This window comes from Fundulus heteroclitus, unplaced genomic scaffold (assembly GCF_011125445.2).
Source record: "Fundulus heteroclitus isolate FHET01 unplaced genomic scaffold, MU-UCD_Fhet_4.1 scaffold_90, whole genome shotgun sequence".
NCBI classification, from domain to species: domain Eukaryota; kingdom Metazoa; phylum Chordata; class Actinopteri; order Cyprinodontiformes; family Fundulidae; genus Fundulus; species Fundulus heteroclitus.
The window spans coordinates 650,782-678,595 of record NW_023397362.1 but is presented as its reverse complement, the minus strand read 5'-3'; the positions used below and the strand labels follow the sequence as shown (position 1 = coordinate 678,595).

The 27,814-nt window shown below is 37.9% G+C and overlaps 1 protein-coding gene across 1 annotated transcript in view; it reads left to right on the top strand.

Annotated features, from left to right (window-relative positions):
* LOC118562381 (dedicator of cytokinesis protein 3-like) overlaps window positions 1–27,814 on the top strand; it is a 122,111-nt gene that overhangs the window by 62,964 nt on the left and 31,333 nt on the right. The window contains exon 2 of the mRNA XM_036134740.1: window positions 22,741–22,824. Coding sequence (XP_035990633.1) covers window positions 22,741–22,824 — 84 coding nt within the window. The remainder of the gene's footprint in view (window positions 1–22,740; window positions 22,825–27,814) is intronic.

Sequence of the window (27,814 nt, the reverse complement as noted above, 5' to 3'; positions counted from 1 at the left end):
TTTAGTTTAGCGCTAACAATGCATAATTTAACAAAACTTTGATTGTTATCTTCTTTTAGTTCACGTTTTAAATTATTTCTGGTTTAGGGATTAAGATTTAATTGCCTCTTGCCTTTCAAATGTGTTTACTCTCAAACCTCTTGACATTTTATCTCCTAACAACCACACATTTCAAGATGTTTTTATGGTTTTCTTTGAGATAGGTCAACGCGAAGTATCGCTGAAGTGTGAAGTGGAAGGAAACTTGTACGTGGCCTAGAATATTTATTAGAAATAAAAACGTGTGGTGAACATCTTTCACTGCAATGATAGCAGCAGTATTTGGGGTTGGCAGTCAGCTTTGCTGATCTGAGTTTGAAATGTTTTGCAAAAATCTTCTCTGCAAAGTTATCCTGGCTCAGTCAAATTGGATGTAAAAGTGTTTAACAACACAACTCTTGCCTAAAATTGTCAATTAGATTAGGGTATAATGGCCTACATGTGTGAAACATCATTTCATATGTAGATTAAAACGGGAATTTTTCCTCTCACTTGACCAGCACACCTTCTTCCACCTGTTTGCCGTGTCACCCACATGCCCTGTAGCAGCCTGCAGAGGGGAAATCTTTTGGCAGCCTTTCAACAATTCAGCAATCTTGCACTTTCCCATAGAGCCCCGATGTCTGGATTGCAAGACTAATAGTTTTCCTTTCAACAGATTTTTTTCACCTGCATGCTGGATTTCTGCAGCGTCTAGAGAGCCCTGTGCTGCTCTGATTGATGCTCTCCTTGCTTATCAGTGTCATGGGTTGTTATGGGGTTGAATCCATCACAAGTAATGTCAAAAGTCACATTTAAAGTGGTTTATGTGGGGGGGAAGCAAACTTTAAACACAAAAGGAGACATTTAAAGGGAACCAACCAGTTATAGATTCATAGGACTATTGGATCCGATGGGGAAGAGCTATTACAGCACATGGACCAGGGAGCTGATTACCTGATGAAATGCAGCTATGATGAGCAGGAATCTAAGCTGAATGATGCATGAATGTTAAACAGAATGAACGCATAGAGTCTGAAAATTACCTCAGAAAAAAACAGAACAAAACAGAACAAAAAAGACACAAATTATTCCCAATACCTATCAAAATGTGACAAGAAACAGGAAAATAGAAATAAAATGAAACAAGGGGGTCAAGGGAAGACAGATTTCAGAAAAAAAAAACCCACAAAATCAACAAAATACAAAACAGTTGCCATAACGATAATTTCAGTCAGCAATTAGATTCACAGTCATGTGTTGGTCGGCGTTCAGTTGCTCAGATGATGGGTGGATGGGGTTTCTTTTTTGCTGCCTTCATTTCGTATTGTGGCAAAAGAAAGACTGAAACACGAGCAGAACAGGTGGAACTTTATGCAGCCGTGAGCCACATGTCGGTTTTAAACTTGTCTGTTATAATGACTTTTTTTTCTGGCTCAGTAAATCAATACTTTGGTGAACAAGTTCAGCTCCCCAGTGTCCTTTTTTTGCAGCAGAAATAAAGAACACTTGGGAAGGATGAGCGCTATGGTGTGAAATGAGAAAGGAGGAAACACCGAAAGGATGTTTTATTGTAAAAATGTGTGATACCACCACAATATTGTGCAGGAAGCTGTTATAGCTGTTACAGTTGTTTGTATTTGAGCAACTGCAATAAGTTAGAATAAAGCAATTTATTGCTTAACATTTGCTGGATGTGTAATGATCAAAGCTGCAGCCTAAATGCTACATCTTTTTCTGTGTTCTGGATAAAAAACATTTATGAATATTAGAAAAAGACTGGTGAGCTGGATGTCCATGACCTTGTGTAACAGCCCCACAGAAAATGCTGTGGCGTAATTGTTTAAAAAGCGTAATAGAAGACAGAAAAAACTCAAAGGCTTGAAAAATATGACATAAACCGAATATAAAGATATCTATACAGCTCCTGGTCAGACTTCATTCAAATTTAATGCACTCCTAGAAGCTTTAAGTACAAAACAAAATGTATTAAGGGCTAAAATAAAAAAAAAAGGATTTCGCATGATATGTCCTCTTTAAATAGTTATTCCAGTTGTTCAGTTTTCAAGGCAATGGTCAGCTTATTTTGACTGGATTTTAAAACATTTTACTGTACTTGTTTTACATGATCACATAAGAACCTTTAGAACCTTTATTTCTTTTTCAGGTTTCTCATGTTTCACTTCATTTTCCTCTCATGTAGCATTTAGTTTCTTTTAGATTTTGCCACCACCTAGCGTTGGTGACCTTTCAGCTTTATGTTTTCTTCATAAACCATCCGAGCTCTTTGCCCTCATTGATATATAGGAGCTACAGTTTTAAACTCTGAAGGTGTTCAATTAGTTCAGTTACTTCAGCAGAAATGCTGATGACTTCCCCTGTGTTTCAGATGCATTAGCCACCACTCTCATTTATTTAACATCGCATAGAATCCATAATAAAAGTGTTTGTACGCCAAGAAAAAGAAAATAGCAGATGTTGATTTATAAAATCATGCGTACGCATGAACAACTTTCGTTTCTAGATCACAGCTGTACCTAAATGTTTGCGTACCAGGTTCCGCCTCATGTTCAGCCCTCTACACGCCCAGATTCAACCACGAATTGTCAATGCAAAGCACCTCATGAATGTTATGTGTATAAAAATTAGTCAGCTGATCTTTCTTCTTTTATGGTGAAGTGGCAACCACGGAGAAAAACCAAAGAAACTGTGAAAAGAATTCACAGAGAGGACCTTATTAAATGTGTAAATCAGAGGTAAAAGCACAGATGTTGTCCACATTAAAAGAACTTGTTAAAAAATAAACTTGATTGCTGTTTAAAACGCCTCACAACCGTGTTCCATATTGAAAGTCCGTTCAGATCGGAAATCTGAGGAGGGAAGGAGGGAGACCAGCAGGAATGAGAGGTTTCCCCCGATGATAACCCCCATCAGCATCCCTGTAAAAAATAAATAAATAAGAAAATAAAAAAAAAACCTGGATAAACTAGTTTAGGTAGCTGACGTGATGCTCTGCTGAGCGCTGCATGGTGAGCACACACCCTCTGCGCTCTGGGGTATGGACCCAGAACCTGGTGGGTTGTAGCCACTGTCCTCCAGGTTATAGCAGAATGCTTGTTGTCTAAAGCAGCATATTAGCCAGTCATCATCATTGGCCAGAAAATCTTATATCACTGAAACTGCTTTCCCTCCTATTTCTCCCATTTGCAAAGTCCTCCAGCAGTGGCAATGCATCTATCGCACAGCATTACGCACAGGTGTATTTAACTGTTTACAGCAAATAAAGTAATTGCTGCACAGCCTGTCACTATTATTTGTTAATCTGTGGTACATGTCGCTCTGACGATCATCGGGAGAGGAAATGATGGTAGGAAACCCAGATGAATTGATGTGAAGACTTTTATTTAAGATTTAAGTTGGCTCATGTGTATTTCTTTTACTTATTTTAAAGGTCGTTATGCATAGTTTTATCACCAGTGCAAGAATTAATAACACTGGAGTTTTGGATACTTGTATAATAAAGTCGATTGGCGATTAAAGTTTAGTATGTAATGAAATTGAACGTCTGAAAGGAACCATCCTGCAGTTTGGCTGCAATTCACCACTTTACCATTTGCGTCGCCAATTTTCCTCATAAAGATCCACTACTCAACATTCTCCATGTGTTTTCGCTTCTGTATTCAGCGACACCAGGGAAACAGTTCTTGGAGGGGAAAAAGTTTACGTCCATATAATCTTTATTTTAATAAAGTACGTATTTAAAGTACGGCAAAGGTTACGTTTCTTAGGTTAGAATTATTAGAACTCATCTGCAGAATATCCTTCTTTCCTTTCTTATCAATCTTTTTGTTTTGTTTTAATTAAACATTTTTAGTGTCTGATCTTTGAATTACCCTTTTTTCTATATCTTTTTTATATCCTTGAGCATTTTTTCACATTTTAACTAAGGTTCTATCAGTATTGATTCCCCTGAATTGTGTACAGCTCTACCTCTCCTTCCTTCATCTTCTTCCCCTCAATCATTTATTTTAGTCATTCCAGTGGAATCCAGTTCCCCAGCATCATTGTTTCTGGATCTGAGGATTAACGTGTTTGTAGCTGAGGACAGGAAGAGTTTCACCCTCCTGCTGAATTGTTTCAGTCCCTAAGATTTTATTTCTGTCTTAATGAGATACCTGATTGTTCTTTGTGTTTAAGATGTTTTATTACCTAAACTCTCTTCAGTCATGCCTTCAGTTTCTTTTTATCTCAATCATTTGTGTTTTTCCCGAATGTCTCTGAGAAGTTTTGTTATCCCTGAAACAGAAGCAACCTCGAACAGTTTTGAATTAATCAGAAAACCTGCCAGTCAAACTTGGACATTGGTGTTTACATCCATGATTAATGCGATCGGGCCCGAGGACACTGAGCAACCTGCTTCATTATTTATTTTTTATGCTCATTGTTTTGTCTCCTTTCCTTAAATGTCTTTGCGGGAAACTTCTGCAGACGGAGTTTGTGTTCACAGGCACAATAAATTACATCGTGATTCAGACAAAAAAAGGCTGAAAACATCCTCAGATGTAGATGCGCTCAGACTTCTTCAAAACAAACATAGATACACAAATAGACAATATCTCCATAAGACAGAACAGATGCTTAGTCACATCCAAACACAAGCTTACTCTGTGTCCTGTTTGCTGTGAGGGGAAATTAAGAAAACCTGCATGAATGCAGACAAGCCGACATTAGCATTACAAGACGGGCATAGAAAACTGTTGGCTGGGTATTTTTGTTCCTGTCTGTGTTCTGGCAATGCAAGGACAAGTACGGACTCTGCAGAAAAATATAGCTGCAGAAATAACGACCGCAGCAAATGGAGACAGACACTCTTTATGGTTTCTCTGTCTGTATTGGTTGTACAAATGTTTTAGAGCTGGTGAAATGTGGGCTCATCTCAGCAGCGAATTTCTGTATGTGTGTATATATATTTATATACAGCATTCACTAGTGCAATCTGTATGGTATGAACTGACATAAACATGCTTCTGTGCATAATAAGAACATTTGTAAAGGGGAGAAAGTGAAGTCTGCTGTCTTTGCCTGAAGGCATGCTTACCACCTCACACTTAGAAAAACCTGCTTCGTTACATTATTGATTCTGTCAGTTTAAACAACATATGCATTACCTGTTAATATTCTCTTAAAATGGTACAGATCATGCTTTTAAGTTCCTCCTTTTCATGTTTAAATTTTTTAGTTGTGGTCTATATAAACTAGATGTGCAATACTTTGGTCTGAATTCCTCGTTAATTGAGCTCCACAGGCCCTCAGAACAGGTTCTGAGGTTCGTCTGAGAGCAACTTGTTTTGGTGCGCTCCATTCCTCCCCGTTCAGCCATTTCTGTAATGTGCTGGGGGGATGGTGTAATGAATTGTGTGGGTTAAATACATCCAATAGCCCAACATTGTAACTTATCCACTTGTAGCTTCGGCATCCTTGAGCTTGGCCTGCCAAGCAACAAATACTGTAAGCTAATTATTAAAAAAACATATTAGAGAATAAAGAAAAGCCTTGAAAAATATGAGCCCAACAGAATATAAGGATATCTACGCAGCTTGGGGACAAACTACATTCAACTATTCTGCACTCCTACAGATTACAACCACACAATAAAATGTATGTAAAGGCTCAAAAAGTGGATTTTGCATGATATTTTTCCTTTTAAAAGCAGTGACACTGGTTGTGTTTTTCCTTTTTTAGGTTTAGAAACTTGTACGTTCCAACATTTTGCTGAATTTAGTAGGTCTAAGCCCTAGGAGCTGCAGCTTCTTTTAACCATATCAATAGAAAGCATTGACTTCCAAATATTCTGTCAAAAGCAAATATAAATGTTGGGCAGAATTGTATTTTCCAAATTAAAGATGTAGTATTGGCATTGCAATATGTTTATAGTTTGTTGTGTGATTTCTGTGAAACATGTTCAGTGTTACTGACCTAAAACTGATGGCCTATCACCGAGCCGGTGTTCAGATTTCCAAAATAAAAATGTACATTTTGGTACAAATGGGTAACAATTATAAACAACATTTGAGAGAAATGAAGTCCTCTCATTGAACACAAGCGGTGTTTCCCTCTGAATGTGAGACATTTGCCAGCCTCTGAGTTTATGATTTTGTTTCTCTCTTCAACCAAAGCTCTCTGTGCACACCTCCTAAAAAGTAGTTAGGGATGCTGTTTACATGTAAACATCTTTGTCAGCTGTGACTCCAAATGAGAAGCTGCGCTCTGAAAACGATCATTTCTAGAATTTAATTTAGTCCCAAAGTAAATTTGTCTATTTTCAAGTTTTATCTTTAATATTTTGCATTAAAATGTACTAATTATTTTCTATCAAACCAAAAATAACACTCAAGGGATGCTGGCATTAAGGCTACTGTGAGTTGAAGCTTTCAGATGCGTTTAGTCTCCTTCATCTTATTAACAAAGCAGGACTGCAGGCAGCCCAGACCAGTGTCCACTTGTCTTTGTAATATATGCATAACGGGCTTCTGTACCGCCATGATGGATAATGTGTGAGCTTTCTTGGAAATATGTCATCTCCAATGCAGCGTGTGATGCTTTCAACAATACGCTTACTTTTTGCATGAGTACTTTCATCACATAAGTTAAAATGACCTTTGCCAACGGCACCAATACGACTTCCTGCTTTCACAGAGTCTGGATTTTGGCTTTTTTTTTATTGCAGTCTGGATAAATCTATTTCTTCCAAAAACAAATGCTCATTTCTACTGTGATGGCTGATATTAGATGCTTTGGTGCCCAGGAAACACTTTTTAAATTGACAGTTCTTAAAATTGTAAAGAATTTGTAAATGGAGCTCTATATGCTTAACAAAGGTTTCTTTGAATAATCTTTTAAATGTTTCTTTTGTTATTCACTGACCTTCATGCATTGCTCTTAAAAGCGCTGGATATTGTGATTGTCATGCTAAGGTTTGATCTATTGTCCTTTAAACTACCTCCAGATCGTTTAAATAGATATAGTATTTTACAAAACTAATATTTTGTAATATACAGGAAAAATGTGTAGCTTTCTTCCACTATTTTTTTTAAAAATAGGGCAACTTAAACAGTTTAGCAGTTTTATGCATGTCTGTTTGGATCCTTTATACAGCTTTCCCCCTTTTTGAGACATGCATTTACTTTACTTGATGAAATACTTATTACTGCATTACTCATCTCAACAAAACAGGACAGGTACAGACTGCAGTGAACAAGTAGAGCTGCAGAGAGTATCATCAGGGCTGACCTTCCCTCCATAAAGGACTATGAACAGATCCAGGGTCAGGATAAATGACAGCTAACATCTCTGTAGACCCAAAACGTCCTGCACACAAACTGTTCAGACCTTTACCTTCAGGTCGGCGCTACAGAGCGTGACTTGCAAAAACTAGCTACCACAGAGACAGTTTCTTCCCCTAGGCTGTCAATCTGATGAACACAATAGACACCTTAAAGATTAGTCAGCTACACTGTTGCAAAACAAAATAAGTATATTGCACCTTCACAGCCTCCGCTTTTTCTTTTCTCTATTTAAACAAACAGTTTTTATATTGCATGTCAAATGTCTGCATGCGGTGAGTGCTGTAACCAAAGTCAAATTCATTGATTGTGCACACAATTGTGGCCAAATAAAGACAATTCTTATTTTAATAAAATGTTAAAAAAAATATATGTCTGAATTAAAAATCCCTAACATTTAGTCTGAATGTATTAACTAGCAGTTGATGTAACATATTTCATGGAGTTATAGACCACCAAGATGATGGTGAATAACAGAAAAGAATAGCAAGTGTGATAATGTCAAATCCTGAATTAACGCTCAGCTGACAACAAAGAAAACTAGCACCTTTTAGTATTTTTAATACAAATATGAATGTGTTTATGAGCGCTGGTGCCATGCTGCAGCAAATTGTGAAATACACAGAAACAAACCATGTTATAAACATAGCAGAACAAAGGGTAGCTACCGTCTTAGCATTAGCAGGGACTTAGCATTAGTAGCTGGGATGTCTGAGACAAAATTTAACATGTTTAAATTTGGACTTTAAAGGCCAACGTCTGTCAGAGCAGTGGAGGTGAAACAGCTTTATCAAATTATTTAAAGACACCGTCTCTTCTTGGGGAATCTATAATCGGATTCTTTCTGCTGGAGCTCAGACAACTACGTTCAGGCGGCTAGTTTTATTTTGGCCTTGGGTGTAGTCACAGGATACACAGACTCCAGACCGTACTGTGCTATGGGTCCAAGGTTTCTACAAAGGTGCAGTCTTCCACTTCACCAGTGGGATCAAGACGTTCACGCGCATCTGGTTCTCCGAAGCAGCCTGTTGAGAGCTGCGGGCGGATAGAAAGTTTTCTAGCTCTGTGGTATCAGAGGATTCCAGCTGTGGAAGCAGTCTGGAAATTAGGTTAATGCTGTGTAATCTGGGATTCAAAGTTTTCACCAGTCTCTTTTGTTCTCTGTGCGTAGATCCTTGTTCTCCATTGGGCTGTGGTGGATTCCCAACAAAGTCATTATAAAGAATTGTTTCTGACAGCTAAAACTAACTGTAACCTATGTTGTTTCTTCTGTGGCTCCTCAGTAGTTCTGACATGATTCTGGCTTTCAGTTCCTTTAAACATTTGGCTTGAGTAATCAGTGTGGTTCAGCATTATTGTATACCATTGTTCTTACAGAACTACAAAAAAGTAATCTTGCCATAGAGTGACAAGTGTGTGGTTTTCCCAGTGAGGAAAGAGGTAATCTTGGTCAAAAGATTCGAAATGTATAAAAAAACTGATTAAATTTTAGTAATTTCCTCAGTTTATCTTAATAAGTCCCCCAGCCCTTCCCAGCTTTATTTATTTGGCTTTTTGGGATCCACATGGATGAGTGATGTAGCATATTTGTCTTTTAAATTACTAGATGTCTCTTAGAGATCATGGCTCCATCTTTATTTCAAAAGGTTGTCCTGCATCCCACATTTGAAGAAGTCTTAGTATAATGCTCAGGCAACACTCAGACATTGGAGATGCAGTACAGTGAAAGAGCTTTTAAGACCTTAAATTTACTTTTTGAGCAAATCAATAAATAAACACATGGGCAGTAAATAGGTTTTCTATTGTATCTGTGCCTCGGTAAGAGTTGTAGTCTCAGTTCATCCTAAAATAACCTTCAACATAAAAACTATGGTTACTTTTCCTGTTATAGTCCAGCGTTGTTGGGTTGATGTTACTTTGCCAACAGGTTAGTATGTGACACCCTGGACTTGCAGCTGGGGCTGCAACATTCTACGCCACTGACTCTGTGTATAAATAAATGTGTTGCATCATTGTAAAATGATACTGGCATGCGGTTACATAAGCCCTGACCTCACAGAGCTCTGCAGCAGCTAAAAAAAAACAACAACAACAAAGATGTTGACTCATGAGCAAAAGGTTAAAGGTTTTGGTGACCATCTTCTTTTGGAAAAACATGTTACTGAAACTAAAATGTGATGACCTGTCGTCTGCTCCTCTGTTTATTATACTGACTGCTCATTAACTGGATCCCTGCTTCTGTTACTGATGACTTAGTAGATAAATAACATATAAAGTTAGTGATAAAATATGAATCGAAGACTATTTGCTCTTCTTGGGTAAAAGAGAATTTTGGATTTAAGAGCCTTCATCAAAGCTCTGTTTGGAGAGGGGGAAAGGCTCATGTAAAAAGCATTTTTTTTGTAATTATCTGCAATGGCAGCTGCTTGATTTTTTTTTTCTTACAGTTTTGTACATTCCAGTGTGCTTCTTTTTCTGCAACATCTCAATTGAAATTAATTTGCGACTGTCTTCCGCGAGCAGCTCTTTGAGAACCACCCGGGCTGTTGCTTCCAGAGACGTCTTGCTTTTGCCGTTTAGCCTGTTAAAAGCGGAGAGCAGATCTCCAGGCTCGTCATGACATACTGAGGTCTGCGTCCCATCTGTGCCATACAGTGGATCTCAGCTGTATGTGGGTTGGTGTGTGTTGTGTGTGCTGTCGCAGTCACTAATGCCGGTTCGCGGAGTTGGCCTACTTCTGCGTACTGCGACTGCTGATGCTAAGGCACGCTTAAATCTGTTTTCTCTTCAAGCATATTTTCCTTACCCAGCCTGTCACTTTTAGCATTTCCTGTTATATTGCACATCTCATCTTGTTTTTATCAATATAGCATTAAAATCTCACCGCAAATGAAAAATATATGTATACGAGCATAGAAAATGAAAAGTACTCCACGTCTCCTCCCATCTTCCTGTTAGAGTTTTGTTCTCTTGCGTATTCCCAACTTTTTGCAATAAGAGAATTGCATCCACTCCAGCAGATGTGGAGCAGCAGCTGCAACTGGAGGGCAAAATTTCAGACACTTGCATGCAATCCAGCCGCCGGAGTGCTGAGCATGCTTTCCCTGCGTGTGCCTTGGGGCCCTGTGAGTGGAGTTACATTGACTTGCTGCATGTGTTAATTAAGATTTGTTTTGTTTTTATACAGGGAGCAATGGCACACTTAAAACGCCTTGCATTATTTCATAGATATAAATGTCCACGAATGTGAATGCTGTATTTTATGTAGAAATGAATTCATGGATAGGATAAGCCCTTCTGGTGCAGCCTTTCTTAATCTGTTACAACCAAATTTACACTTTTAACCTAATCTGTATCTCTGATAATCAAGCCAAAGCAATATTCCTTGTTTTAAACTGTTCTTGCATTTGAGCTTGACATTTTTTTTAGCAGGGATGGATGGATGGGTGGGTGGATGGTTCTTGTTTATGACTTATAGGGTTCCACACATGGTTTGATCTTTTGTTTAGACATTCTTAGTTCTTTCTTGTATTCTTTTTTGGTTTAGATTCTTGATTAATGTGAATCTTCAGTCTTTGATTGAAGAGAGCATTTCATGTGTTGTTTAGATGCCCTTGTATTACATCCCAGCTCTTCAGTGCGGGTTTTTCCTGTACCTGATCAGCTCCACAGCATTCCTAAAGGTGTGTTTACACCAAACGCGAACGGCGCGATTGTAGCGATCAGGAGCTAATTAGCGGTCTGTGATGCGAATGAAGCGTTTCGAGTGATGCGAATGGCACGAATTGGGAGAATAGAGCGACACAAAACTACAAATAAGCATGGAGAGAAATTCGCGTCACTTTAACCATTCAGGGACTGGATCACCTTGTTCACATTCAGCGTGAACGCACCTTAAGTCTGCCAGATTCCTAATGCTTAGCTACAGCAAATGACAGTTAAAGTTAACAAAAATCTACTCATCTGACACTGTTTCCATCACAGTTTCCTTGTTTTCCATAACATGACTACCTTTTTATAGCAAGGGTTAAAAAAATAAGTGTATTTTGTGGAACATAAAGTTCTATCATGTCTTGAAGGTATATTTGGCGTTTTGTATGTATTGGAATGATGGATGTAAAAGTCAGTGTTGTAAAGCTCCATGCTTTGTACGAGTGCCCTAGTCAGTTACATTGCTTATGTTTCCCCCCTTGTGTCTGTTTACTTTCATATCTATTAGTAAGTAAAATTAAGAAATGCATTAAACTTTCCTGACTTGCACTAAAGCTTTCAGTCTGGGTTGCTCTTTTACAACGACAATTTCCTTATATAACAGTATTTATTTTGCAAAATTATTTTAGTTCTAAAGAGGTACAGCTTAGTAATACAGTGAGACACATCAAGCACACTTTCCCTGTTTTGCTTAAGAGAAGTTCTTTTTCATGCTATGCACTTCTAATTATGCTTTTTTGTATGCTTATGGTTGTAATGTAGTGTTAAATCTGCATGCAAGATGTTTCTCATGCTTCTGCTCATTGCAGCAGGAAGCAGATGTAATGCATTATAGATAAACACAAATTCAGTAAAATGATACATGATGCATATTGGACTCAGTTTACTGAAAAAAAGACAATTTATCATAAATTATGCTGTGTTTTTATGCTTTTATTTAAATGTTAAAAAAAATCTGTTAAAATCATTCAGTACTCCTTAGATGAAGGCTTGTGCAAAGGCCTTTTAAATTGCAAAATGAAAAGAGGTCCAAGTGTGGGTCTCGCAGCACTGTTGCACGCTCCCCTCCTCCATTTCTTCTGAAGACTCATAACTTCAAAATGCTCTTTAGTTTTCTGGCGATATTTCAAGTTCCCTTCTTAGTCATAGCGTCAGCCCAAAGAAAACTGTTAGCCAGAGCTTTAGCACAGCTGATTCTTTGCAAAACAGATGTTTTCTATACTTATGAATTACATCATGTTGACATTCTATTCTGCAGTAATATAGTACAAAACAATTTAACCCTCTATAGAAAATGTTTAAAGAGACAAATGTCAGAATTTGTCCTATAGATCTTTTTTTGTATTTTCTCTGCCTTTATTTTTCTCTTGTTTATAAAAAAAAAACACTAAAACGTTTTTTTTAAATGTATTTGGTTGTATTGTCTGGACACAGAAAAACTCACCTTCAGCTTGAACGTTAATAATGAACACAATTTTAATTTGATTTTTTTTTTTTGCTTTAACAGCAACCACATGAGAAATAAATCTATTTAATAATGAATGGCATCAAAGGTAGAGAAACAGCTACCTCTGTAATACTGAGAGAGAAAAAAATCAGCAGTTTTTCTTTGAGGCTTAAGAAATGCAACAGGAAGCTGTTTTCTTTCATATGTTATCTGAAATCACTTCAGCAGACTTTGATCTTCAGAAAGGACAGGAGTTGTGTGATGTTAGGTGAAGGTGTACTAAGTGCTGATTCACAGAAAAAAATTGACACGTAATACTGTCTTACGCAAGTTTCTAAAACATCAAATTAGATCTTGCATAAGAGTATGGAAACTGAACTTTAGTAATCTTAAGCAACATATAAAAACACTGCCGGTTCTGAATGTCTAACAGTAGCAATGAAAGCTGAGAGGTTTGTATTGTTCCCTGAGCACAGTTAACAATTCTTTTGCTTTATCTTTAACAAAAGATGAAGCAAGAGATTTTATTTTATTTTGTAGCTTCTGTGGGCATTCCAAATCAATAGTTTTAAGTGAAAAAGTTTACTAAAGGAGTGAAGAAAGCGTTTTGCCTTTGATGGATGAATTTCAAATAAAATGTTAAAATATTGCAGTCAAACCTGCGTTGGTTTGAGCAGAGATGAAAGGTAAATGAACGCCTGAGGCTTATCCGGACCAGTTTGTGATGAGTCAGATGATTAAACAGAAAAAGAAATGTAAAAGTTACATAACGTTGCTTTTATTTTTAATCAAAGATGAAAAATAACTTCTAAAATCTTGAAATTAATTGAAGTGGAGGCTTAGCGCTTACTTTATCAATTATAGAATGTCTTTTCTTTTGTTGCAGTGTATTGTAAAGCCGTTATTTTACATTTTCCACTCCTGGACGTGTCTGTTCTGTTCCAGACCGCCTCCGTGAGTCCATGAAAAGCAAAGCCTTCTACATCCGCGTTTACGGCATTTATCTCCGCTCCAAAGTTCATTGGAGCCCGAGGAGAGCGAGTGCGATCGTCGTTGCAACCAAAATGCAAATCTAATGATTTAGGATTACCACATTCCAAATTACACATCTGCTTCCTTATTTGGTGCAAAAAGAGTGGTTTGCATCCGATATTTGAATAAAAGTAAAAAAAAAATTGTGACTACTAAAAAAAAAAAAAAAAATTTATGGGTAATAATCTCTATTAACTTTGACAAAATGAAGGTAGCTGCCGCTCTTTTTTTCTATTTGTTACGATCGCACTTTTGGAGCCAGACAGAACGGAACAGAAAATTGGAGTTGTTCTGTAATTCGACAGCAAACGACGGAGAGCGGGCCGTTGGCTATGACGTTCAGAGTAGTCATGGAGAACGTGGATCTGCTCTCATTAATTAACACCTAGTTGCTCCGTTGATCGAATGTGAACGTAGTTAAAATGGTGAATGATCATTATAGTGAACCGTTTTCTTTTGTTTTAAAACATAAATGTAATTTTTAAAGGTTTCTCTGGTATGTTCACATCATTTTATCAAACTTAAAAACAACACATTTCTGATTTTAGTGAATTGGCAATAAAAATAAGCATCCAATCCAACTTTATTTATACAGCACTTTAAACAGACAAAGACCAAAGTGCTGTACAAACAAAACAAAACAAATATGAACAGCATGAAAATCAGTAATATTGATAAAAATAGTATAGGAAAATAATATAGAAATCAACAAACACCAACATCATCTTGGGCATTAAGGCAAGGTAAAAAGATGAGTGTTTAAAAGAGATTTAAAATGGTCAAAGAGAAAGCTCGCCTGATGTGCAGCGGCGAATCCTTCCAGAGTTCCAGAGAGCATCACTTCTGCTCTTTGCTTTTGGCTTTCTTTGCAGAAAAAAAACAAATCATTCAAGAGCTCACACTTTGATTAAAATAAATATTTTCTTTTAGAATAATGCATTCTTTTTCAATCAATTTCTCTCTACTGGCTTAACAGAGGTGAGACATCTTTTAGGGTATTGACCCAATCTGCTGGTTAAACTAAATGCCAATACCATCTAGATCGAGTGATGCTGATCCCTTTGTGTTCAGTGAATGGTTGTTCTTCTTTTCTACTTTGCTGCAGTTTCTTCTCATTTCTCTGGGAGCTCATAGCTTTAGTGTGAGGCTCCCTGGTGACTGAGAGACAAAAACACACAAGCAAGGAGAGTGTCTAACTAAAGGTTAGCCGCAGTTAACCGCTTAGGAAAACGCAACTTCTTCTCTAATCGTGCTCCCGTTGGATACAATTTTATGTTGGAATCTGCATCTTCTGGGCTTTTTGCAATGTTGGATGAATTTTGGAAATTTACCAAACTTACAACAGAAAATGTATCAAATTTATTCTAAAAGATTTTTACAGAAATGCTTTCATCATTAATTTGAATTTGGTAAATGGTAAAATGTCAGGGTGTGAATGTGTGTGTGAATGGGTGCATGACTAAGCTGTAGTGTGAAGCGCTTTGGAGGTCGTCAAGACTAATTAAAGCGCTATACAAGTACAAGCCATTTACTGTTTAAATTGAATTGGCCTTTTTCACATTATTAACTACAGGCATCTAGATGTGGCGTGTCAGTCATCATTGCATTTACTAGAAGAGAATAATTTAAGTTCATATTTGATACAATGCTTGTGTCACGTGAGTCATGAGTGACTCTCTTTCTTACTAATAAGACACATTTAGGTACATGCTGTTTACTCTCTTGTGTGTTATGGACAGTTTTAGTCACGACTTCCAGCAGAACTTCACACATTTTTTTAACTAACAAGGCGGAGGATCAGGTCACGATTACACTTTAAGACACACAGTGAGGCTAGAAATCAACCAAATTCATTAAAATATTAAGTATTTTTAAGTAAGATGTGTTCTATGGCATTACTAGTTGTTACTCTGTTATTATATATATATATATATATATATATATATATATATATATATATATATATATATATATATATATAACACTATCTTTGCAATGCCAGTTATTCAACAATGGATTCAGACCTGCTCTATTTCTTGACTGTTTAAAGAAACAAGTTTCTCTTTAACTGAAACCCTCCACTACAGAATGTTTTGAAGAAATCCGAACTTCTTAGACACATTAATTCAAGATTGTATCTTGAAATAAAATGAAATTATTACAGCACCAGTGTTAGTAAAATATGTAGCTTGGGGTAGCTAGAAAGTTGGGGTCCTGTTGATGACCATCTGAACTTCAAAGATAACGTTAGCATTTTTACTTGATCGTTTCACTTTGCATGAACATGTGCACAATTAGGTCATACATAACAAAAAATATGCTCCACAGTTCCTGGTGTAGTCTATGGTTATTTCCCGCTTTGACTACTGCAACGCCCTGCTAACTGCTCGCCCAGTCCGTGCTGTGAAACCTCTACAGATGGTCCAGAAGCCGGTGGCTCGTCTGGTCTTCAATCAGCCTAACAGTAACAAATGTCACTGTTTTGTTAGTGGAGCTCCACTGGCAGCCGGCAGCAAATTCAAGTTTCAGACGCTGGTCTACAAGGGCTTAATGAAGCGTCTACTTGAACTATCTTGCAAAGGCTTACATGTCATGACTTGGTCACCCTGGTCCTCAAGGGATTGTTGGCTAGGAGAGCCCACACCATGCTCATGACAATCCAGACTCTTTTCATGTGTCGCTTCACGCTGGTTGAATGATCTACTGAGCGCTACTAGAAAGAACAACGGCGTCCCTGTCTATCTACAAGAACCTCTTGGTGGCTCAGCTCTTCAGAGAGCATCTCCTATCCTGGCTCCTACCATAAACTTTACTACCCCCTCCAGTGTGTCTCTTTGTGCTCTTTCCTCTATGCCCACACTATTTCTACTCTGTCATCCCTGTTACCTGTAACAGAGCCTTCTAAGTACCTTGTTGTAAGCTTTGATATTATCTCCATTGTTAAATTATCGTTTTTTTTTATCTCTTTGTATGAATTGGGGTTTTTGAACACTCCCATTAGCTTGCTTTCAGAGCGAATAAAAAAGTAATGGATACGTATGGAAGTGTTTGTATGGAATTTTTACTCTGGATCCAGTGTTTGCTTACATTTTCATATTTTATGTTTTTAAGCTTTGCAAGTATTGGCAAAATGGAGCGACACAGAATAAATAAACAAAAAAATATACACATTTTGTAGTTTTCTTACAGGTGTTTTATGTTTGGAAGCACCAAAGAGAAATCCACAGCACCAGAGATCCCTGCAGGAACCTAGCGTGTTGTCTTTTTATGTGAAAGTCCTCTTTCTGCGGAAAGTCTTTGAATATGTTGCAGAGACATGTTCACAAAGCAGGAAAAAAAGAGAGGACAGCTGTTTTTCTTCATTTGTAGCCTTCACATACTGTACACCTGCACCTTTGACTGGTGTCTACCCACACACTATCAACAATTTGCATACGTAAAGTATTGCAAACTTCACAAATAACCAAAGTACTTGAATACACGAATGCCTGCTTCTTTTTGGGATTTAAAATGTTCTGCATGGGCTCTATAACTTGCATCTGCATCTATTTAATATGTAGGCTTATGTCAAAACAGTACAAGTGAATAAGGGATGCCACCAACTGAGTTTTTTCTTTATAACATTAACTCAGTTGACAGCTAAGCTGACATCTTATCCGCCATGTTTTTTTTTTTTTTTGTTTTTTTTTTTTTTTTTTAGTTTGCTTGTTTGTTTTTGTGTCCTGTCTGGCAGTGTAGCATTAAGAATTGTTGTCTTAATGCCGAAAAGAGGCCAACAGATTTTACTTTCACAATTGGAGCCTTAGTGCTTTCGCCATAGTGCTTTCGCCATAGTGCTCCGCTTGATTTATATATACACAAGAAGCTTTGTTAGATTTTATGCTGGGACTATTTTATGTTTAATGGACACAGAAATGGGAAGGTAAAAGAGCAAAAAAGGAGAGGAACAGATGAGATAAAAGGCTAAAGGGAGAAAAGGTGAAAGAGAAAGAGGAGAGGAAAGGGAGAGCTATATTACATCCTGAGTCTGCATCTTCACCTCCAAAGAAATATGAAAAGAACAGAAAAACTAACTGATAAAGTGTTACAGGTATTAACAACCAACGCCTTGATACCATGACTGAAGAATATACAGAATGATTTAATAAGAAATTTATAGTTCTAGAATTTATATTATATAAGTGACAGCTTATATAATATGCATTGATATATATAAGATAATAATAGGGGTTTTCTGTATAGAAGTGAATCTGTAAGTACCTGAATCTAAGCACCTGTAGGTGTTTGTGAGAATGCACTTATGTATGTAAGGTTTAACCATGAGACAAATGCTCAATAGTGGTTATGAGGAGCCAAATACCCGCCCCCAAGAGCACCGATGCAGACATCAAGGTAACCAAAACCCCAGGTGCCTGAAGTGACCCCAGAGCAAAGGTGCCCAAGAGGGCCATGCTTGTTTTGAAACTGTACTTCAGACGGAGCTGTCCAGTGGGCATAACCAAACATGACAGTCTGCAGCATGCACAGATGCACATACCTGTGCAGAATGCAGGCAGACATCTGTCTGCACAAACAACCAGCAGTTTCAAGGAACTTTTCTTAAAAAGATTGAAAAAGAAAGAAATTCACAAATAACTACAGTTTTTTTTTCAGACTATAAAGCGCACTGGAATATAAGACGCGTCATGAATTTAGTGTCTGTGTCTCTGTGTCCACATATAAAACGCTCTGGATTATAAGGTGCATTACATATTCTTCCCAAGTGTGTAATATCACTCCCCCCCTTTGGTAGGGTGACCAGATGCCCCCGATTTCCGGGGGCAGACCCCGTTGTGGATGACCTGTCCCCGGCACAAGCTGTCCCTGGTAATGTCCCCGATTTCGGTTTATCATGATGGAGTAAAAAAGTTTAACCCAACAAGAGGTATTTACCCGGTCTTGCCACTGTCCCGATGTACTAGAGCTTTGCCGAAGGCACCTTTCCCGAAGGCACCTTTCCCGCCCCCTGTTGGCATTCTAGTTCAGCTAAACAAACCAACCACCAGGCAGAGATTCTGTGCTTGACAAAATCAAAGAAGTCCCCAGTTTTCATTAATGAAATCAAAACTGGTCACCTTAAGGAGTAAATACACTGGCAGCGTAACGTAAGTGGTGCGGCTTACAGGTGTGTTTTTTAAAAGTGTAAATTTACACCAGATGCTGCAAAGTACACAGCTGCATGATTCTGTGAAGATGAGAAGTTTCGACATGGGTAAGCAATTAAAGAAAGACACATTACCAGTAATATATGGGTAAGGTGTCGCGTAGCATTATGCTTCTAGTGTACATTTATTGACTGATCAAAAGGAAAAGCTGACCTAAGCATAGGCTGCTTTGCTGCACTTTGCAATGCATCTGGTGTGTTTCCTCCTCAACACCGCTCTCTAGTAGTTGGACTACTCTGTCCTGTTTCCAATATAAGGCAAAAATAAATGTAACTTTTATATTGAATTAACTTACTAGGTTTATTGTTTCCTAGCATGTACTCTGGGCGCGGGCTGCCTTGTATCAATGCACTTCTAGTTTAGACATTACAGTCGGGCAGCGCATTGTACCACATAAAGTCAGTCAGTAATCACAAGTTTAATCATATGTAAGGCACACCAGATTATAAGGCACACTATCAATTTTTGAGAAGATTTAAGGATTTTAAGTGCACCTTATAGTTAGAAACATACGGTATGCCAACTAGAAATATAAACATGGTTTGAATATTAAAATCTACATCATCAACTGGTCCAATGAATCCTGAGTTGGATGAATACATTTCATGGAAAAGTTGCCAAAGAAGAAATAAACTATGAAAGACAAGAATGTCTTTGTTTTGTGGCTAAGTGCATGAAGGTCAATTAGGTTTACTGAATGAGGACTTTTTGTTTTTATGCATCCTTCACATGGCAGTATTTATTGCACTCTTTACATGTGGCCGTAGTAGGACAGGGTGAGACCGTGGGCGAGTGTCTGACAGCTGACAGACTGAGGAGGCCGGTGACACTGATGTGAGTGAGGGCGATGATAACAAGCGGCAGCGAACACATGAAAGACACACAGGGACAGAGAGGGGAGACCCTATGACAGAATCCCCAACAGCGGCAATGACACCACACTGAGTAGCACTAATAAGGCAGACAGAAGGCATTACAGTGACCAAAGCATAGTGATGAAAGCAAAAGAGACACGGTCGGCTACATGAACAAGGAAAGATGCTTTGATTATGGTGAGATAAACGTGGCAGTGATTCAGAGACGAGGTCACAGACGATCTCAAACAGTTCTGTTGACTCTAGGGTTGTGTCCTTGGTTGCAAAGTATCACAAAGTGATCAGCAACAACTGAACTGTCAAACAGATGGTTGACTAACCCTGGTAAGCATGCTGTAGAAGTATTTAGAATTCAGAAGATTTATTGTGTCATGAAGCCAGTGCAAGGATAACTGGTATTTATTTTTATAGATTATCAAGAACATCCAAAGTAAAAGGATATGGTCAAATGCAGACAAACGGCAAACATTTCCAGTCCTTGGTTTGGTTTTGAGGGTACAAGAGAGTCTGGCTGTTTTTTATAGGAAAATCTTTAAAACAGAATATTTTTAATCAAAATTACAGTGACAAGCTGTCAAAGAAAAGACACCTTGAAATTACTTGTCTATAGCCTGCAGGATACTCATTACTCCAACATCAAAGTTATTTGAAACTCTCTTTTTCCTCTACTCTTTTTTTGTCACCTTTTCACCCCTTTTTCCTCCTATCTACCACCCAAATTTGGTAGATAGGAACTTTTTTTTTTTTGCTTGCAATTAGACCAGGTTGCAGTTGTCCTGGCTTCTGTTTAAACACAACAGGTGCAGAAGAAATCCTAAAGCCAGCAATCTTATAAAATCCTTTTCATATAAAAACCCCTGGTCCTGACCAGAGACTGGTATGCCTCAAAACCTGAGAAGAACGTCTGACTGCTTTAGGAAAAAATCACGTTCAGAATAGCGTTTTCTGATAGATGCAAATGCCATTGATCTACAAACGCAGATAGATGCAAACTTTTAAATCTACATCTCTCTGTCTGCAAATACACATAGAGAGATGTGGACATTTAGACAATATATTTGAGAAAATGTTTTGCAAAAATGTCAGGCAAACATCGCTGCAAGTGAAGATGAACTCTACCGTCTGTTACACCCTTGCCAGGTTACTTTTCTCCTTTCTTTTTGTCTATCAAAACTACCACCATCGTTCATTAGCTGGTGATTCTGATTCTGATTTGTTGCAAATTGTGCTGATTTGTAACAATGCAACACCATTTGTTTTGGCTTCACATTAATCTAATTAACTATTAGTGGATATCTCCAGTGACTGCAGGCTTTATACCTCATTAATAGGTGGGCATATTGCTTCAGCACAGGGAGAAGATATTTGCTGAGTAACGCTCCACCAGGAGGAGATCCTGCTTTGTCTGTGGTGTGAGAGTCAAAGTGAAGCGCATCATATTCAATGTGTGAAGCACCACATTAGGAACAAAGTGAATAAGGGGAATGCTGTGTTGTAAGGCATAAACATCAGTTACAGAGGAGATTTGCACACTTGGAATGGCAGAAGCCTGAAAGAGTGTTACCTTCATCTTTGTCATAAAGCATGCCTTGTCCTCAGAGTTGATCAGCCTGAGAACGAGGTGGAACGTAAGAGCATAAAAGACCACTGCATCTTTAAGAGTTCGTAGACACAAAGCCATTTACAGTCGGTTAAACAAAGACAGATGCAGATAGACTGAGTTAAAGTCTTCTCTTGTGGCTTGTTCTACATTCAGAGAGTAAACCGTGGCCCAAGCTTGCCTCCTCCAGCACCTGTGGGGCATCATTTTTGTGGGAATTCCTGCAAAGTAATTTGTCTTCATCTTTTATCCAAATGCAAAATGTTTTCTTGTTATCCCCTGGAGGTCAGGCAATGTTCACAGTTTATTTTAGATTTATTTTAGACATTCGACATTTAAAACTTTTAACAGTTTTAAACCCCTGATGGGTTGAGTTGTCTGAGCATAATTTTTTTGTAGATATGTATGACTTGAGAATGTTTTTATTTACTGTATAGCGCCCCCCCCCCCCATTTTTCATTGTAGTTGTTGATCTTTACCAAGAATAGGTTATTACAGAATATAGTCTACACCAGTGTAAATCCTGGACCTTTTCTAATTAAGTCTTGCATCAGCTTCTATATGAGTTGTTTCCTACTTATTATAATAACTAACCAAAGGACCTTTAGCAGATATTTAACTAAAGATCATAATTGAAGCTAAACCTTTAGCCTCTTGTTGATAAGCCATAACGGTGACTGTTGAGCTCAGAAACTGTATCATGTTCATCATGATTTGAATGGAAGGTCTTAGAGATCACCTTAAGCAGCCAAAAGAGCGTGAAGAGATGTCGTATAGGCAGAATAAGCCAAGGATAATGATAATGGTATTGCTACAGTCTTTGATAGTTCCTGATATTCATCTACCCTGAGGTGGTTTCTATTTATTTATTTTTTTGGCACCTCATATTTCAGCCCTGTACCGAGTGACTCACAGTGACTTCAGCTCTGGGATAAGCTCTGACATCAGTTCACTGGGTGCATCGGTGCAGTCATGAGGAATATTAACACAAACAGTTCCTGGCATCAGAGTGTCTGTGGATGCATTCAATCAGGCTCTGGAGCTAACGTCATACTGCTGTCATCGGAGAACCAAAACCTGACAATATGGGGACAAAGCTTTTGTAAGAATTGGGGAGCGATGGCCTTGTGCTTAGAGCAGGGTGCTTGCATATTGGAGAGGCCACAGGTTCCTGGGTTCAAATCCCACAGACTGTGAATGTTTGTCCCTGAGCAAGGCTCTTAGCCCCAGTATTCTTTCCGGGCGCCACACAGTGGCAGCCCACTGCTCCCTAGACAAAAGAGATGGGTTAAATGCACAGGACAAATTCCATTAGGATGTATGTTTAAATGACAATAAAGATGATTATGATTATGAATTGGGTAAATGCATAAGCTGAAATGGGCTCTTCCTTAATGAAAATAAAATTAATCTCTCAGGATATTACCTTTGCTCATCACTGGCTGTAATTATTAAGCCTTCATCATTGCCTCAGGATCTCATCTTTCTTTTTATGTTCCTTTCTTTACAGTCATCTGCAACTTCCGAGGCTCAGTGACTCAGGGTTTGGCTCTGGAGGTGGGAGAGACGGTGCAGATCTTGGAAAAATGTGAAGGTAAGACTTTTACCTCATAAATACCTTTTGATGTATGAAACATATTCATTTATTGTTACAGAGAACTTAGAAGAAAACCTAGATTACACATTAAACACATCCCCTAAGATTTAGCATATATTTTATTGGCATACTTTCCTTTTATGCCAACATACAGGAATAATACAATTGTGGGCATTTGCACGAAATAAAATGTGCCTTTCACTTAACTACAGAAAAGTTTAAAGAGGAACGTGTAGAGACTGTTTCTGTCCACATTATTGTGTACTTTATATGTATGTATATATATATATATATATATATATATATATATATATATATATATATATATATATATATATATATATATATCTCCTCTGATAAAATTACAGAATTTCATCAGAAATGGGAAAAAACAAAGTTTGTTCCTCATTGGTAGAATTTTTGTCTTGCCTTTTGATTGTAGAAATTAATCAGGATTGCAGTGCTGTGACCTCTGGAACCTTAAGCTACTTAAACTTAGCCTCTTAAGACTGATCAGGTCATTTCCAGAATGCAGGATTTTACTCCCCAGTTAGAATACTGAGCTCATCAGATTAAAAGTGAACCACAGAATTACGAATCAACACCCCTATGATTAAAAATACCACCTAAAAACTTCTTCGGTGCCTTGCACTCAATCAAACTTAATTTTATAATGAACATATTAATGGCGCTCCTGTTTAGCAATCATTTATTGACTGTAACAGTACATGTCTTCATGCCAAGCTGCTACGGCAGTGATGTCAGTCAGAGATTCATAGATTAAAAAGAAAAACTCAGCAACAACAGCCTCCCTCATCCAGGTGAGGATGTGCACATGTGTTTGTTTGTATCGGATTAAGAGCCACGACAGATAAAACAACTCAATCTATCCACAGTAATAGCAGTTCAGGAGTAACTACTAATGATAGCATGCATTAGTTTAAAGACTGGCCTGAATTACTTGAATTAGCTGTGTGCAAAATGTTTAGACTTCCAGTGACACAGTAGTACATGTGGAAATATGGCAAGCTGTTTTATCATATTTTCTCACGCTATATAACCCCAGATTCTAATGGTGATAAATGCACCATCTAAGATTTTATAATCCCCGTAGACACTGAAAAGCACTCACCGCTTACTCAATTACTTTCTTGTTGTTTCTTGTCAGGAGAGTTTGTGAGGTATTTAGTTGTGTATCAGCACTCAGTCAAAGCTAAAATAATCGAAACAAAAATTCTGTTTAACTTCCTTTTAAAACTGCATTATACAAAGAGGGAATGATTTATTTCAAATGAAATAAAGATCGATTTTTTTTCCAAAAATAAGCTACCAATAGATCAGATTCTACCTAGTGATAGATGTCTAATTCAGAGCCTCTTTATAACAACAATGGTTGGTTTCTCTGCCTGTTTTAAAAGGGTTATATCTCCGTTTAAATCAGGGGGGAAAAAAGGAAATTAGATTATTCCTAAGTTATCCGTTGTTCAAAGTTATGTATTGTGACATCAAAACTTAAGTGCTCCTGTGCACATTCTTACAGTAGATGCCCTAATAAATGTGAAACCATGAATTTTTAAACTACTTGTCACATAAAAATCTGTAGGTGACAGTTTGTTGCAGAATTTCTTGTGCATCCCATTATTTCTTAACTTTTATAATAGTGCAGAATGAATCTGAGACAAGTCAGGTGGATCAGAAGGCATATTTTGACAGAGATATTTTGCAGAAGCTTTTGAAGCTGAAGTCAGGAAGTTAAAGGTTGTCTCCCCTCAACATCGTGACTTCATATTGACTTAAAACATGTGCATTTCAATAAATTGGGATGTCATCTAAAAGTTAATTCATGTAATTAATTTAAAATAAATTCTAGACACTTTCCTTCCTCTAAAATTTTCAATAATATGCGTAGGCACAGCTCTATGTGAACCACCCGGCTTCTTTAGCCTTGGCCTTTTTGTGAATTATGGACCAGTAAATATAGAGCTTCGCCTTTTGGCTCAGCTCTCTCTTCACCAAGAGCCGCTTCACAGCAGATGCCGCACCAATCCGCCTGTCGATCTGCGGTTCCATCTTTCCCTCATTCGTGAACAAGACCCCAAGATACTTAAACTCCTCCACTTGGAGGAGACGAAAGCAGAGACGAAATTCCAAGGTCACCAAAACGGATCCCCTCAACAACTTGGCTGCACCTAGAAATTATGTCCATAAAAGTTATGAACAGAATCGGTGACAAAGGGCAACCTTGGCCGAGTCCAACTCTCACCGGAAACGATCATTTAAATCATTGTTTGAAGATATTTTAGTTTCTTGATATGCACCTTCATACAACACATATTGTTTGGCTAGATATGTCCAAGTGCACTAAAAAGAGTCACATTTTAGAAAAATATATAGCCTTAGTTTTGTTAACAGGTAGAAAATGTTTGCTTTAAACTAACTTTACATCATACTCCTGAGAATGAGAAAACATATTCATTAAGGTAGTAGCCTTGTGTCCTTCTGTTGGCCTCAATAAGTCATTGTAATTTGCTAGGAAGGCACAGCATAGAAAAGCTTTCCAATGAATGCTGCCTCAGCTTTTTAGATCCAAATGTGCTCAATAAAAGAAAGTATTACATATTGCCATTCTCTCTTTTTTTTATAATGGTTGCAAATAGTCTGGATAAGAGCCAAAGTTATTAGCTAATGCTAATTCTACATTTACCTCCTAACTTAACTCACAGAATTTCCAGCTCACGCCAGAATGGGTCTGAGGTTGGAATGTGCTGTTTTGCAGATAATGACTGACACTGTTGCCTATTAGTCACAGCTGGGCAGGACAATAGCAGATATCTAGTGCCAGTGGCTGATTAGGCCTTTCCTCACCACGGTGGTAGGATGTCCACAAGGATGCAGACGCAGAGGGAGGAATCTTCTGTTGATGGATGGAAGAAAATTGCATTGATTAACTTCTCTCTTCCAGCATCCTTACGCTCCAGTCCTGTCATCACCGGCAATCCTCCTTACTATTTCTTTTTTTATTTAGTCCCCCTCCCCCACCCTTCTTCCTGTTCTTCTTTTCAGCTTCTTCAACGCCACTTCTACACATTTCCTCCTCTCTTGCTGTGCCTACTGACCAAAAAGAGTATCAAAGGTTCAGCTATTCCCATGGCACCCTATCAGCATCTAATTTGCTCTGGTTATGAAATGCAACACTGCTAGTGAGGGACACAGGCTATTATCTGAGCTCATGGGGCAGAAACTGGCATCACAGTGTTCCCTCTAATGCACAATGATTATCAGGCCAAACCAGGCCTAACTTTTATCAGAGATCCCCAGGAGAACTGGAAGATTCCCACTATTGCTGTCATTATCTGAATGGTCTTTTACTTGAAAGGACCCTGCAAACAATGGATGTTGATTAGAGCAGTGTGTATGAAAAACTATTTGTCAGAGAATAATTTATTTATTTTATTGTCTTGTTCTGGAATTGGTTGTTGCAGAGATCCTCCAAAGCTCAATTGTAGTAAAGTGGTGGTAATGTTTTACAAATGTGTCAATTAAATTGACGCTCCTACTGTATTTAAGTGTAGCTACCGCTTTCTCCAATATTATCTATCTGTATAGTGATGGTGATATAGAGACCGAAACATTTGAAATTTGGAAACAAATGCCAAGCTATGCATCTGTTTTCATTATTAAAGCCCGTTAGTTAATTTGAGGCTACTCTTTAACTGATTAGATCATTGTACACAATGTTAGAGATTTTTCTTTATGTGAAGAGCGTTAGCTTTTGTAAAAAAAAAAAAAAGTACACCCTCTTTTGATTCTAGGTAGTAATGCAAATTGGATTATAGAGATAGAGCACAATGAACATTATCTGGTCTTTACTGGGTTCTAGAAGTAGTGAAATTTTAAATCAAGCGTCCCAAAACATTATTCAGAGTCCTCTGGACAATGTTTATCTTTACTCATCGGTTATTACAGAAATATGAAGCCAAAATCATAAAGCTGTGTGTGGAAAATTGAGGTACACCCCAAGGTTCAATAGCTTTTTTTTATCCACTTTCAAGTTCAGGAAAGAAGAACTTTGTGTAGTTCTTTTCAAAATGACAATCAGTCTCTTAGATCATTTTGAAGAAATTTGCCAACATTGATTTAGTTTATTTAGATTTACAGACATCTGTTTCCTCACAGCTCTCAAAAGCTGCCTCCCACAGCATTTAATTCATGTTGAAGTCCGCACCCTGACTGGGCTTTTTTTAACGTCGTTCTTTTCTTTTCCAGCCATCGTGTTGTAGTTTTGCTCACGTGCTTTTGATCACTGACCTGTTGATGACCCAGTTTTGGCAGATTTGCCTATATGTCGAGCTGTCGTTGTGTTTTTAGGTAGAAGAGGATTTCACCTCATAACCCTTTGAAACATGCCATACTTGTTTAGTATTGTTTTAATGGACAGTGATGAACTTTAACATTTAACATGCTGAGGCCTACAGAGTGTGGGATTCAACTGGGTTTTGTACTCTTTCTCTGAACATTACCCTTTCTGACAGTGGAGAATCTTCCAGGACATCCGCTCCTGGTTCCATTTGCAATTGTTTTAGCTGTTATCCACGTTTGAATGAGCTTTCTCACTGGATACAATGGATTGTGAACAATAATGGTCAATTGTTTGTAAATGGACTTAAGTGCCTCCCTAGTTTCAGTAACAGAAACAACTGATTCTCTATCCTACAAAGACTTGAACATACTGTAGGGATTAAGGGGAAAGCATTAGGCTGGTTTAAATCTTATCTGTCAGACAGATTCCAATTTGTTCATGTTAATAATAAATCTTCCTCAAACTCTAGGGTCACCTGTGGAGTACCACAGGGTTCAGTCCTTGGACCAATTCTCTTTACTATATATATGCTTCCGATAGGCAAAATTATCAGACAGCATGGGATTAATTTCCACTGTTATGCTGATGATACTCAGCTATATTTATCCATAAATCCTGATGAATCCA